Consider the following 14,984-nt stretch of genomic DNA (forward strand, 5'->3'; position numbering starts at 1 on the left):
GAACGCTAGAGCACAAACAGGCCCTTCGGCCCACAAGCAATCTGGGTATAGTTACGCTACGCAAACACCCACCCAAAAGACTCCAAGACATGTCATCCCTTCTACTCCATCAGTATCCTGGATTTCTCGCTCCCAGGTCAGTTGAGCAGAGTCCAGACATTCCCTGGCTCTGGCTCCAAGCTCCACAAGCCCGACCTGTGAAAAAGAGGCCTGGGATTTCTGCTCTGCCTTACTTGGAGACACAGTTGTAAGACTTCTGTTCGCAAGTAAGGGAAGCGTTCAGGTTCAGTCCTCCCTCACCGAAATGTACCATTCTTGGAAGCGTTTGCCAATCTGGTCTTACACTCTTACATAAGAAAGAAGATGGCAAATTTTAACTCTGATTTTACTTGTTACAGGTGCACTGTGTGTGAAGCGCCCGCATTAGTAATAGCAGTTCATAGTCAGACTATTCAGATCCCACCGTGTCCAGAGGGGTGGATGTCACTGTGGATTGGTTACTCCTTTATGATGGTATGCTTTGACTTGACCTTTTGTTGTTCCTTTTCTTATCTACCCATCCCATTTGCCCCCTTCATTCAGGACATTCTACATACCTTTTAACAAGGACAGACTGGCCTTGAAGACTGGTCATAGTTGTCAAGGTAACAGGAAACACAAAGAACAGAAAGGAGGGCAATGCTTGTTCAGGTTTAAATGTACCTGATTGTAGGCGTAGTCTAGAACACTATGTACCAATAAAAGGACTTCATTATTTGAACTTTTCCCCAGATCGTGGCTACGGTTAAGTTAGTTTCCAAAGGGGAAATGTTCCTGGGTGAGAGTCCATCTAGTGCCCGAACGACAGGAAGAATGTGAAAGTGGGGGGGGCAATCTAAAACTGAGCGGGTAAAGTTTTAAAATAAATGATTTTCCACCTAAGACTGAAATGAGGAGAAAACTTTCCCTAAGAGGTTAATCTTCCCCAGAGAAAGGGCCATGACTGAATTTATTCAATGCTGAGTGAGACAGATTTTTGATCTTCAGGGGAGTCAAGGGTTATGGTGACAGGCAGGAAAATGGAGTGAAGGCCACAGTCAGATCAACCATGATCTTATTGACCAGTGAAACTCGAGGAGTTGAATGGCTGCTCCTATTTTCTATGGTCTTGTTCTTGAAAAGCATGCACTAAATCCCTGTCCCCATTCCATATCTAGATAGCACCACAACAGAATTTACTGTAAGGTTGCTTTGGGGTTAAGTGTAAATCAATTCAACAGAAAATCAAATTACACTACTACAAAATGAAATGATGGGGGGGCGGTGTTTTCCTGTCCTGTCCCCCACGGGAATCGTAACGGGCGAGGGGGGGGGAAGGGGAGGTGGGTGGTTGGACCTTGCAAAGGTCCATTGACCTCGGGCAGGATTTTCCAGTTTTGGGGTGAAATCCCACCTGATGTTTTTCCTCCTGGGGAAATCTAGAACTAGGGGACACAGTTTCAAAACCAGGGAGTTGAGAACTGTTGGCAGCTGACAGGAAAAGTGGCGTTAAGGCCACAGTCAGATCAGCAATGATCTTACTGGATGGTAAAGCAGGTTCAAGGGGCTGAATGGCCTGTTCCTGCTCTTATTTGTTATGCTCCTATGAAACTCCCAGCCAGCATTCGACTGAAGGGCTATGTAGGAGAAAGTGATTGGTACCTGGGTAGACGCGAGCAAACCTGTGTTGCCGGCAAGCCAGTTTCCAGGGCAAACACCCTGTTGCAGTAATGTTCACTGCAGCCATGACATTCTTTGCAGCAGGCTGTTTCCAGGCTACTACTGGGGCAACACATCAATAAAAAACAAATTTCTGTGGATGCTGAACTTAAAAATAGAAAATGCTGGACAAACTCTGCAGTTCTGACAGCATCTGTGGCAAATCTGAACAAGAGTCATACGGACTCAAAACGCAACCTCTGTTTCTCCCTCCACAGTTGCTGCCAGACCTGCTGAGTTTCTCCAGCATTTTCTGTTTTCATTGTATTATACAGTCGAGATGTAGTCCTTAGAAGCACATTCCCTGTCTGCAAGAGTTAATGCCTTTATCACTTCTCAAATGAACACCCGGAAACAGCAGAATGATATTTATTCAGATTGTACAATTCCTCAAAAGGTCAGAGTATCATTGATTAAACATTCTGACCTGTAAGCCTACATGAGTCATGCTGTAACTAGTTGCACAGTCAAAATAAATAAGTCCCTACCCACCACTTGCTGTGATTACAATGTACATTTGTCTAATACGCCCCCATTGTTTGGCTCTGGAAGAGAGGGACAGGGGTGAATCATTGGGCTCACTGCTGGGATGGGATTTTATCCTGAAAAAATGGATAAGTTCAGAAGGTCTTACCCATGCCCCCACTATTCCAACCCGATGCCAATTCATGCCCTCCCACCATTCCACATGGGCCCTTATCACCCCCATACGAACTCAGTGGCAACTGGGAGAATGGAAACTGAAGGGCCATGAGATGGTATGTAGGGTATGAGGAGGATAGGTGAGAGAGGGTCAAGAATGACATTGAGTTCGCATGGGGAGTGGATGAGATGTGAGGCCTAGAGGGCCTTAAATGTAACCAAACATCTGTCAGAGAACAAAGGTAGGCCTTTTAACCAGCACATCTCGGAACTTAACTGCTCCTATGGCCAACTCTGACCTGCTTCCAAGGATGGTGAGTCTGAGCTTGGACCATTTAGGCAGGGGCCTTTCTATTGAGATGGGTGCGGCAAAGTAGGCAACCTCCCAACTCCAGATGTATCCGACAGTAGCGAAACCCCAGGATTTCAGGTTGTGAAAAAGTTCAACAACGGGAGATGTGGGCAGGGGTTCTCTGTCTCAACACACCTCGTGAGACAACTAAACATTTTTTCCACTCAGGTCCTGCTTTATATGTTGTTGTAATTGCATTGGTTGGCTACCCTCTGCCAAACATTTCCACATCTCTGTGGGACATACCACCCATGAAATGGTAATTGTGTGGACTTGTGCACTGGTTTAAAGTTTATTTATTAATGTCACAAGTAGGATTACACTAACACTGCAATGAAGTTACTGTGAAAATCCCCAAGTTGCCACATTCCAGTCACTGTTCGGGTACACTGAGGGGGTGTTTAGCACGGCCAATGCATCTAACCAGCACGTCTTCTGGATCGTGGGAGGAAACCGGAGCACCCGGAGGAAACCCATGCAGACACAGGGAGAAAGTGCAGATTCCGCACAGACAGTGACCCAAGCCAGGAATTGAACCCAGATCCCTGGCACTGTGGCGCAGCAGTGCTAACCACTGTGCCACCATGCTGCCCACATGATGATAACTATGCTTAATTTAAACAGGCGCACTGTTCCTGTGATGGTGCCGGAGAGCTAGGCTTAATAACGTACATCTGAAATATCATTCAAAGCAACATTAGCAATGAAACATTAAATGGGTTGAAATGTCAAAAATGTTTTTCTGTTGTTTTTGCAGCACACCAGTGCTGGTGCTGAAGGATCTGGCCAAGCTTTAGCTTCTCCTGGTTCCTGTCTAGAAGAATTCCGATCTGCACCATTCATTGAATGCCATGGCCGGGGCACTTGCAACTATTATGCCAACTCGTACAGCTTCTGGTTAGCCACGGTTGAGGTGACGGAGATGTTTAGGTGAGGAATAGCTAAAATTGTAGCAATCAATTATGTGCGCCTTTGAATGCAAATACTCTGCTCTTTGGTTTCTGCTAATGGTACAATCGCTTAACAAATGGCTACTCCTGTTTATGTTCATGGAGTCATAGAAGTTTACAGCATGGAAACAGGCCCTTCAGCCCAACTTGTCCATGCTATCCAATTTTTACCACTAAGCTAGTCCCAATGGCCTGCGTTTGGGCCATATCCTTCTATACCCATCCTACCCATCATGTTTCATAAATAAGCCAGGTACCTTCTGTTGAGTCATGTTGAGTCAGGAGTCTTCTGTCACTCACCCAACTGTTTATCCTTTGTATTTAAATCTCAACAGCAGATGTTGGCTGCTGTTTGGTTGCAGCCGTATTAAATTTCCCACCAACTTCCCACCACAAGTAATCTTGACAGTAAGAGCTCACTGCCACCATTAAAATTAAACTGACCGGTAGACGTCCCTGCGTGGGCACTAGTCTCCCCAATCAGAGTGATGGAAATGTTAAAATGGCTACCTCCCGTGTCCACACACAGACCTGAAATTGATCCTGTTTTTGTAAATTGAAAAGGGATGTTTCTAGTGAGGGTGACTGTCACACATTTAAAATAATTATTGTGCACTGGGTGGTTTCGTTTTATTTGTTTTGATTTGGTTTATTATTGTCACATGTATTAGTATATAGTGAGAAGTATTATTTCTTGCGCGCTATACAGACAAAGCATGCCGTTCATAGAGTAGGAACGAAGAGAGTGCAGAATGTAGTGTTACAGTCATAGATAGTGTGTAGAGAAAGATCAACTTAGTGCGAGGTAGGTCCATTCAAAAGTCTGATAGCAGCAGGGAAGAAGCTGTTCTTGAGTCAGTTGATGCGTGATCCCTGACTTTTGTATCTTTTTACCGACGGAAGAAGGTAGAAGAATTTTACCCCCTCGCCTGCCCCAGAATCAGGGCGGGTGAGGCTCACAAAATGGCATTCTCCACAGACGTCTCTCTTGGACGGGATCTTACAAGTCTTGGGCAGGCGGGGTGGTAAAATTCTGGCAAGAATGTTTGGGGTGGGTGGGGTCCTTGATTACGCTGACTGCTTTTCCGAGGCAGTGGGAAGTGTAGACGGAGTCAACGGATGGGAGCGTTGGATTGGAAAACGAAGATCTAGACCTGTACTGAATTAGCAATCATTCACTACTGCTGGTCTCAAGAGTAGGAGGGGAAATCAAGATAGGTTCCTCGTTTCAGACCATTATCTGATGTACCCTGCTGGAAATACATGCATATGATGTTCCAACCTGGCTCCACTGTGGCAGCATAGAACAGTACAGCGCAAGAACAGGCCCTTCGGCCCACAATGCTGTCAGAAACCGTCACCCAGTGCATGCCAGTGCCTTCAGGAGAGGTGGGGTGGTGTTGGGCACGTCTAGGATGGGTAGCTCTGTTTGTGTAATAAAGTCAGCTTGGTTTTTACTTTCTCATTTATTCATCCCTTCCGCACAACAGTAAACCGCAATCCGAGACTCTGAAAGCTGGAGAGCTCCGAACACGCGTGAGCCGCTGTCAAGTGTGTATGAAAAGGACGTAATGCCTTGGCAGCCGGCATTGAGACAACAACCCGAAATCAGCCGAGAAGAAGAAATCCAGCTCAATAAGTAAAAAACAAACTGTAGGGCGCTCTGTCTTCCATTTACAATGGTGCTACTGTGCGAAGCAAAAACAAACACAAAAAAACAAAAAAAAACTGTTCACACATAATATTCGTTTGTACGTACCTCATGTAAAGAGTAATCAGTGCATTTTGGAAAGTAACAAGCGAGAAACTGCGGCGTTGTGGAGCGAGAAACAGTGGTGCCTCCTGTTCTGTTTCTGTAGTGGGAAGAGGTGACCCCAAAATGGCACTTTCTGTCAATTTAAGAGTAATGCACTGAAAACATTACAACAACGAGACTGCTTACATCTTCATTTTATTTTTGTTTGTTTTTGAAAGCAATTTTTTTTCTCATGGTGCTACTAACCAACTACTGCATCCAGGTTCTTAAATATTAATAATTAATAATCAACCTGACACTTCCTCGGTTTTTTTTTGTAAGTACTGAAAAATGTGTATATGATGTATCCAGGCTTTTATCACTTGAAGAATTTCAGCGTCACAATTCTCACCAATAACATCAATTTGTGCTTCACATATTAACGGCTCAATTAGCATTTTTACCTATTATTGTTAAAAGTAGCTGAATTGTGGAAACAAAAATTGCAGTATTTTCTACTATTGGATTCACTTTACGGGATTCCCTACTTTACTATCGAACTACTGATTTGTTTTATTTTTGCTTTTTGCAGGCAATTTAAAAATGTTCCCTTCTCCCAACCCATTGTCCTCCCTCTTAAAAGATAAGTTGCAGTTTTCAATTATTAAAAAAAAAAGTTTCTGTTTTGGAAATTGTAAAAAGTTGTATTTGTAGTTATGATCAGGGGTTTTTAATATGCAAAAATTATACACTGTGCTACACAATTACAGCTTTCCTAAGGGGCCTTTAAATGTTAAATATACTTTTTTTTGTATTGTCTGAAATTATGTAAAATGATTAGCCATAAGAAGTGCCTGTGAAGAGAGATCGAACTGTGTTTATAAACCATTTGCAATTGAATCAGATCCCACTTGGTCCGAACATTTCTGCTTTATTCCCACCATCGTTACCATAGAGCAAACACACAAAAAGCTTACCAAAGGTTCATTTATTTTACTTCAGCAAAGATGTGTCTCTCTCCAAAAGTGTTCTTTCTTGTATATTATCCAGGACAGTTCCAAATGACTTTATAAAACAAAAAAAAATACAAATCTGAAATAAAGGAAACATTGACTTAAAAATACGTGTCTTTTAACTGTTCTTTCATTGACTTCTAAAAATGGGTTTTTAATAAAATTTCTAAACATAATTTGATTCTCTTGTTTTAGTTATTATTGGATTTTTTTTTTCAATATCGACAGATTGCTCTCAGCATCATGTACCTCACTTCCCATGACCTAGCCAATCTAAATGGAGGCTCGCTGATGAATGACCGGAGCAACCCAAAGTCTCGCTTCCTTAACACGCAATGTGCCAGTCCCATGTGTGCCAGTCCCAAACTGTACTTACCCAACAATACTGCTAACTACCAATCTTAAAATATAGCCTCTGACCTATAGCCTGTTGGAGAGCTTTTGCTGCTCTTTAGTCAGCTGGCTATGACTACATGATCCAGAGGTTAGCTGTGGTCCATTTTCATGCACGTAGCCAGTGATAGTGTGCTGATGGCTAAGCCCAAAGTTGGGTGTGGCTTCACGTTATATGGCATTGCTGTTGGTACTGTCCACACCTCAATGGCATGTCCACCCCATTTCACATTGTTGCATGTCTATAGATGTAACACTTGGGGCAAATGGGAGCTAAGGTGATGGAGAGAAAGCAGGATTAGGCTATTGAGTTGGATAATCAGCCATGATTGTGATGAATGGTGATGCAGACTTGAAGGGCTGAATAGCCTCCTCCTGCTCCTATCTTCTATGTTTCTATGTCGAGCTTCCACCTCGTCGCCAACGAGGCCTGCGATTTAATCCCATGGTGGGGTGAAGTTGGAGCAGCAATGGAATGAGTTGATCATGAGTATGCTGGAATCAGTTGGAGCATTCCTGTGGCCAGGACAATGGCTTCTGTTTCACACTGTTCTTTCCAATTTAAGCACATGCATCTTGGGGCAGACATTAGGCTCCCATTTGACCTGTACAGCCTAATTCACATTGTTATGGCTTCGCCCCTTGATTCAGTTTTAAAAGGCTTATGAAAAGTGAGGTAACTAATTTTGGGTATCTTCACATCTAATCACTGTGACGGACCTTGTAATATTGCAGGAACATCATGCAAATCAAACAACTTTGATAAAGGCAAAATACTGCAGATGCTGGAATCTGAAACAAAAACAGAAAATGCTGGAAAATCTCAGCAGGTCTGACAGCATCTATAGAGAGAGAATAGAGCCATTGTTTCGAATCTGGATGACCCTTCATCAGCCAGCTCTGACAAAAGTTTATCCAGATTCAAAATGTTGGCTCTATTCCCTCTCCACAGACGCTGTCAGGCCTGCTGAGGTTTTCCAGCATTTTCTGTTCAAATAATTTTGGGCTGGTTGCATGTGACAAAAATTAAATTGACTTTTCTGGGCTTTTTTCCTCCATTGCTGGCTACTTTCTCTTAAAAGGCAAGATAATAAAAATAATTGAAACAAAACATAGGGTGACTCTCCTTGTCTGTGTTCTGCTTCTAGCTTGGATCTCTACGTTTCCACTGAGATCATTTCACCACAGGGTGAATCCAGTCCTGGTTATGGTAATGTGTCACCGCTTTAAAATGTTTTAATCTGGATCCCAGCTAAGAAAGTTCCACCAAACGGGACTGAGTGTAATTCAAGACCAGTTCAGCAGCTCTATATGGAGACATTGGAGATGGGGGGAGGGGGTTGGAGGTGGGGCAGATTCCAGACAAATGCTGATACCAGTCATCTGTTATTGGGATTAAGGTCATATTGCTGCATCTTTTGATGTGCTGCACTTGAATCCATGCACAGTCCATGATACATCAGAAAACTTGTGTAGTAAAGAGAGTAATGTATGTGCGTAGTTGGTTAATCAGGCCATGTGAGAACCATTAATGGAAGATAGCAAAAAGAGGAACTGAACCATGTCATGTACCCCTTCCATCCAGGTGGCCAACTGACTGCGATAAAGGCAGGTGCGTTACATAGTTTAGTGTACTGACTTTATGCACATCCTCCAGGGAAAAATGGAGCAACTTAGAGCGTTTGAGATGGAGAAATGTTACTTCTCGTACATACTGTTCAATATTGGGGCCAGCTGCAAGTGTTTCCAGGAGATAGTCGGGCATGCTTTCTCAAATAAATCATTCTCTGACGTACATTTTACTCAGTAATTCTATATTATAATCGTGACTGATCAGATTGTTTTCCATTGTTTATGACAATTTGTACCTGGAGGTACCTTAAGGCCTGTATTGTATAGTAAAATGTACACATTTTAAAAAGCTTAATAAAACTATAGTTTTTAAACAGAAATGGCATTCCATTCTTCAGCATGTTGTCCAATTTTTATGTCACAGCACGATGTTTACATAGATTTGCAATTGGAAGTCTGAAGTGCGTGGAATTCCTGACCCAAGTTTCATATTTCTGACAAAGATGAATTATCCATATGAGGTTTTTGTAGTAATGCTCTTCATCCTATACACACATATAACTTTCCATATTGTCTGATATATGGCTCACGGTCCCTCAGAGGATTTCTGAATCTTAGCCTGCATGAGGAGAGCTTTTAAAAAGCAAGGTCGATAGTCAGAAAAAGCCACCTAGATCATTCATATCCCTCAGGGAAAGAAATCTGCCTTCCTTACCTGGTCTGGCCTATGTGTGACTCCAGAGCCACAGCAATGTGGTTGACTTTCAACTGCCCTCCAATGGCAACTAGGGATGGGCAATAAATGCTGGCCCAAACGGAGACACCCATATCTAATGAATGAACTTTAAAAAAAAGCTCCTTTTGTACCTGCCATGCCAGGTATTACCCCAATCCAGCCCCTTATGCTCTGATGCCACGATGCCAAGCTTTGCCCTTTCACCAACTCACTGGTAAGTACAAACAGCTACAATGTAGTGGTAGACCTGTCTAGACTGAAACTGACCCCTTGTTACAGTACATGGTCTGGCCGGGACCTGGGTGAGGAGTTTTGACTGCATTGAATCTGCCAGGCAAGATATTCCCAAAAGAAATTTGACCCCAGTCTTTCCCAGGATCTTAAAACTGTGGAACTCCACGCATCACCTTGACCTGCTTATTCCTTTACAATTTCCGGGCCTGTAAAAAGTTAACTCAGGATTCTGTAATCATTCCTTCCTGATTTATTTCTTCTCCAATTCTGGTGGCGGCCTTTCACCTAGATTTCTCAATAGTACAGAAAGTACATTTAAGCAGAATTCCAGAACCAAAATTGCATTTTCTGCAAAACCAATCACTTTTGGGGTTACGTTTGCTGAGTTTACACCAGTGGCCAGTTGCGTCATCAACAACCAGGCTTTAGAAAAGTTAGACTTTAATACAAACATTATTCACGCACAAACCCTCTGAGGAATTTTGGTAAACGAGCAAACTGTCTGAGTCATTCAGAAGATTCAAACAGAATGTAACATCAATGCCAAAATCCCACCATGTTCGGAATGAAACCTTGTGGGGAGTTGAAGTGGAGATTGCTTAACATTTCTGTGATTCAGCACTTAGCCAGCCCTCTGTTCCCTATCATCTGCCAAGAACAAGTATGAAACTTCCTCAAGTTAATGAATGGTAACAGGAGTCTGCGAAATTACATCGAGAATGATTCTGCACTTTCGAGAGAGAAGAATCCAAAAGTTCAAAAAGAGAAGTGGAACTTTCTTCAGAAAGTGTTTTTAAGTTTTACTTGTGGGATGTTCTCATTCACATCCTGTATCATCTACTGAAAATGACAAGAAGCAATCCAGTTCTTAACCTTGCCATGGACACAGGGCTCTATTTTACCATTTTGATTCTAAGTGCTGGGCGGGCTTGAAACTGGGAGCGTTTCAGATCCAACTGTCTGCGTGGAGGGAGGGTGCACATTCTGCCCCTATCTGCGTGGGTTTCCTCCAGGTGCTCTTGTTTCCTCCCACAGTCCAAAGATGTGCAGGTTAGGCAGATTGGCCAAGCTAAATTGTCCCTTAGTGTCAGGCGAATTAGCTAGGGTAAATGCATGGAGTTATGGGGATAGAGCCTGGGTGGGATTGTGGGGAGTGCAGACTTGATGGGCCGAATGGCCTCCTTCTGCACTGTAGGGATTTTATGATTCTATATAATTGGGTACAATTAACACAAGCATAGCATTTTGATGCAGCATCCTTGTTCATGCATTCCAATGTATAACAATTCCAATGTAATCTCGAAATATGCCCAACTATTTGGTTATTAACATTCAGCCTGGATGTGAACACATTCCAGGGATACTTAGCCTTAGTGTGAGGAATATTCTAGCATTTCCTAATAGGTTAGGCTGAATTGCTCGTGCCATGATTTACAAATTAGATTTTTGAAAGCTGATTTGCAGTTCGCATAAGATTGCTTCACAAATCAATTGCACATGTACCAAGTCTGAAGTATGCTTGGCTACACTTAATTCAACATTGCGTCGGGTTTATACAATTTAGCTGAACAGACATATTAGAGATTTCAGTTAAGGGGCTCCTTTGCCCTATTTTAGCTCAATGCTGTTTTGGTCTCCTTATATGGCAGACTAATTGTGTTTGGAAGGATGACAGGTTTACGGTGACCTATTTTTCTCTCTAAAAATGTAAAGAATGTGAGTCTGATAGGTGGGGGAAGGACAGAATGGTGCACTGTTAGCCACATGTGCTGCAGTCAGTGACAAAGATCTTCAACTCATTGCATGATGTTGAAAAGTAAAATCTGTTTTGAAATGAGATCTCTTGATTTGATTTATTATTGTCACATACTGTGAAAAGCATTGTTTCTTGTACAGAGAAAGCATACTGTTCATAGAGAAGGAAACAAGAGACTGCAAAATGTAGTGTTACATTCATAGCTAGGGTGTCGAGAAAGTTCCATTTAACATGAGGTAAGCCCATTCAGAGTCTTGACAGCAGTCGGGAAGAAGCTGTCCTTGAGAAAAGATTTACTAGGATGCTACTGGGACTTGAGGGTTTTTGAGTTATAAAGGGAGGTTGGATCGGCTGTGACCTTTTTTCTCTGGAGTGTAGGAGGCTGAGGGATGAACTTTATAGAGAGGTCTATAAAATAATGAGGCACAGATCAGCTAGATAGTCAATATCTTTTCCCAAAGACAGGGGAGTCTAAAACTAGACAGCATAGGTTTATGGTGAGAGGGGAGAGATACAAAAGTGTCCAGAGGGGCAATTTTTTCACACAGAAGGTGGTGAGTGTCTGGAACAAGCTGCCAGGGGTAGTAGTAGATGGGGGTACAATTTTGTCTTTTAAAAAGCATGTAGGCAATTACATGGGTAAGATGAGTATAGAGGGATATGGGTCAAATGCGGATAATTGAGATTAGCTTAGGGGTTTGAACAAAAGGGCAGTATGGACGAGAAAATGGTAAGACATGCCAGACCATTGACACGGATGCCACCATCCCATATGAGAACACCACCCACCAGGCACATGGCACACAATCTTGCAACTCGGCCAACGCCATCCACCTGACACACTGCAGGAAAGGATGTCCCGCAGCGTGGCATACTGGGGAGACCATGCAGACACCACAACAATGGATGAATGAACTGTTCGTGTGTGTGGGTTGCGTGGTGTCGTTGTCACTGGTCTCCTGGGGGCTGGATGGTTTACTGCGGATGGTGGTCTGTTTGAGGTTGTGCGATTGTCTGGGGGCAAGAAGTGGGAGTGTGGGGATGGCCTTGGCAAGATGTTCGTCTTCATCGATGACATGTTGGGTGCTCCGGAGAGGATGCCGTGGCTTCTCTGCTCTGGGGAGGTGCAGGACGGCGAGGGGTGCTCTGTCCGCCATGTCCTATGTTTGTCTTCTGAGAAGGTTGGTGTGGTTTTTCCAGTCTCCGGTGCGCTCTCTCCACTCACATTGTCTGTTCCTTTAAGACTTGATTGCCTGTAAAGACTCATGTTCCAACCATTATTTTGTAAATTGAGTTTGTGTCCTCATATGCCCTGTTTGTGAATAGAATTCCCACTTACCTGACGAAGGAGCAGCGAGCGCTCCGAAAGCTATTGGCATTTGCTTCCAAATAAACCTGTTGGACTTTAATCTGATCTTCCTGAGATCAGTTAGTGCAGCACAAATCAGTGGGTGAATCTGTGACTCCTTTGAGCTGTCTGACTAAAAGCAGTGCGCTCCAGTCTATGGTGCTGGTTTTTCTAAGAAAATGATTGACTAATTCAATTAAACATTGCTGCAAATCCTTAATTACTAGCATTGGTTAATAGATCACCAACACCAATGCGAAAACTAGCCCAGTGAATCATCGTCAACATAAGGCTGTTTAACTTCAACTGGTACCTACCTCTTTACCTGGGACTTACAGGTAATTACATCAATTTTTCTGAAGGTGGAACAAAAATGAAGGAGGAAGGAGATAATGGTGGGAATTTTACCAGCACACCCACTCTGATTCCGGAGGTGGGTGAGACTCGGAGAACAGCATTCTCTGTTGGCCTCAAGCAGGATTGCACGAACCTCGGGCCAACATGCCGGTAAACCTCCGCCCAATGTGAGCATTGACTGAGCACCTCAGCAAACACAGGAAACAGACGTGTTCATGTTCTAAACTTGGTGCATTTCCACTGAAAAACTGAACATTGGCAACACTACCCAACTGAGTATCTATAGGTTAATGTCACTAAGAAACCCAACACAGTGTTACAACCACGTGAGGAGGGGTAAAAATTATTCCCCTTTAAAACCACTCTAGGTCTGACCATAATAGGTTTTCCTCCTCCTGTGAATTTAGATGTGCTTTGTCAATATTTAGGATTCCCACTCAACACACTTTCGGAATTAATCAGGCAGGTTGCCTGCGGTTAAACTACAAGACAAGATTATTGAACTTATTCCCCGAATTTAAAAAATAGCTAAATCGCAACCACCATTCTAACATCATACATATTCCCCAATCCACATGCATATTAGTACAGATGGTATGATAACAAGATTGGTTAAGAATTTGTTCTACAATTCACAGAATAGATAAAATAAAAGGGCAAAACAGTTTACTGTGCTTTAGCTGGTCTCAGTTTGGTAATTCCACATTCTGGTCATTTTGTTCCATTGTCTTCCTGTGTGTAGTTGTCAGAGTAAGTTTCCATGTTTTATTCCGAAAAGATCTCTGCTGGCGATAGATTTCTCTTCTCAGGGTGGTTACTTTGCAAATCCAGGCACAATACTTTCAGTGGAAAGGGAGAGGGGGAGCAGGCAGCTTTTGCAGCCTGTGTTAGTACAGCATCCTGATCTCTGACCTCTCTCCTGCCTAGTAACAGTCCCTTAAACTACCTTGCAGGCTGTATATCCCAGAGGTAATTCTATTAATGCATGTCTGCTGCAATCATTGTCTTTTGAACAGTTAATTGCATTTCGATGGCTCAATTCAGAAACTTTTGCAAAGTTTCAGGATAGCATTAAACCAACAGGAGATGAGGGCTTTCAGGCTCCCGGAAGCCGGGGGGAGGGGGGGGGGGGGGGGAAGGTGACAGATGAGGATCCATATCTTTTCATCCCACCTGTGGAATGAAATCTTGTCAATTCTGTTACCTGGCAGACCGCTATCATAAGAGATTTTCAAATCATTTTTTTAGCCAGGAAAAGAAAAATCAGAAATCTGCATCTTAAGGAAAAATACACATTCTCATAACAATAGATATGGCAGCTGAGCAAGGTTTTCCTAACATTTAGGACTCAACCCAAGACCAGAAAATTCCACCCGAGGTCAACGGACCTTTGCATGTTCCTGTTCTGACCACTACAGAAAGATTCCACCCTTAGTTCCTTCTTCCTACATGGTTCGATTTCAGGAATACTCAGCAAGTCAGGTAACAGTTATTTTATTACTTCATGGGACATGGGCATTGCTGGCTGAACCAGCATTTATTGCCTATCCCTAGCTGCCCTTGGAGAGCAGTTGAGAGTCAAGCACATTGCTGTGGCTCTGGAGATACATGTAGGCCAGACCAGGTAAAGATAGCAGATTTCATTGTCTAAAGATCATTCATGAACCAGATGGGTTTTTCTGACAATCGGCAATGGCCTCATGGTCATCATAAGATTCTTAATTCCAGGTAGTTTTAAATCAAACTCAAACTCTACCATCTGCCGTGGTGGGATTCGAACTCAGGTCCCCAGAACATTAGCTGAGTTTCTGGATTAATAGTCTAGTGATAATACTACTAGGCCATCGCTTCCCCAGTGACCATGAGATGGTGATGGTCTAGTTGTGGAAGGAGAAACGGTGTTAAAGTTTCAGGTCAATAACGTCTCAGCAGAACTGAAAAAGATTCTAACAAAAGATCATCATCCTGAAGTATTAACTATTTCCCTCTCCACTGATGTGCTTGATTTGTTGAGTATGTCCAGTATTTTCCGCTTTTAGTTTAGCTTATCAGCACGTGGTATTTTGTTTTTGTTTCACCAAGCATTCGTTCATCTGCTAGTCAAACTCTCCTCTTGAAAAATAAAGTATATATAATGGATTCACATGTCTGCAGGAGTA

General features: G+C 43.0%; 1 protein-coding gene across 1 annotated transcript in view; it reads left to right on the top strand.

Annotated features, from left to right (window-relative positions):
• Positions 1-6,537, top strand: part of col4a5 (collagen, type IV, alpha 5 (Alport syndrome)) — a 256,775-nt gene extending 250,238 nt beyond the window's left edge. The window contains exons 50-52 of the mRNA XM_080187894.1: positions 399-513; positions 3,489-3,661; positions 5,172-6,537. Coding sequence (XP_080044020.1) covers positions 399-513; positions 3,489-3,661; positions 5,172-5,253 — 370 coding nt within the window. The 3' untranslated portion in view covers positions 5,254-6,537. The remainder of the gene's footprint in view (positions 1-398; positions 514-3,488; positions 3,662-5,171) is intronic.
• The last annotated feature ends 8,447 nt before the right edge of the window (positions 6,538-14,984 follow it).

The sequence above is a fragment of the Carcharhinus amblyrhynchos genome, chromosome 4, assembly GCF_965287045.1.
Source record: "Carcharhinus amblyrhynchos chromosome 4, sCarAmb.v2.hapA, whole genome shotgun sequence".
NCBI classification, from domain to species: Eukaryota; Metazoa; Chordata; class Chondrichthyes; order Carcharhiniformes; family Carcharhinidae; genus Carcharhinus; species Carcharhinus amblyrhynchos.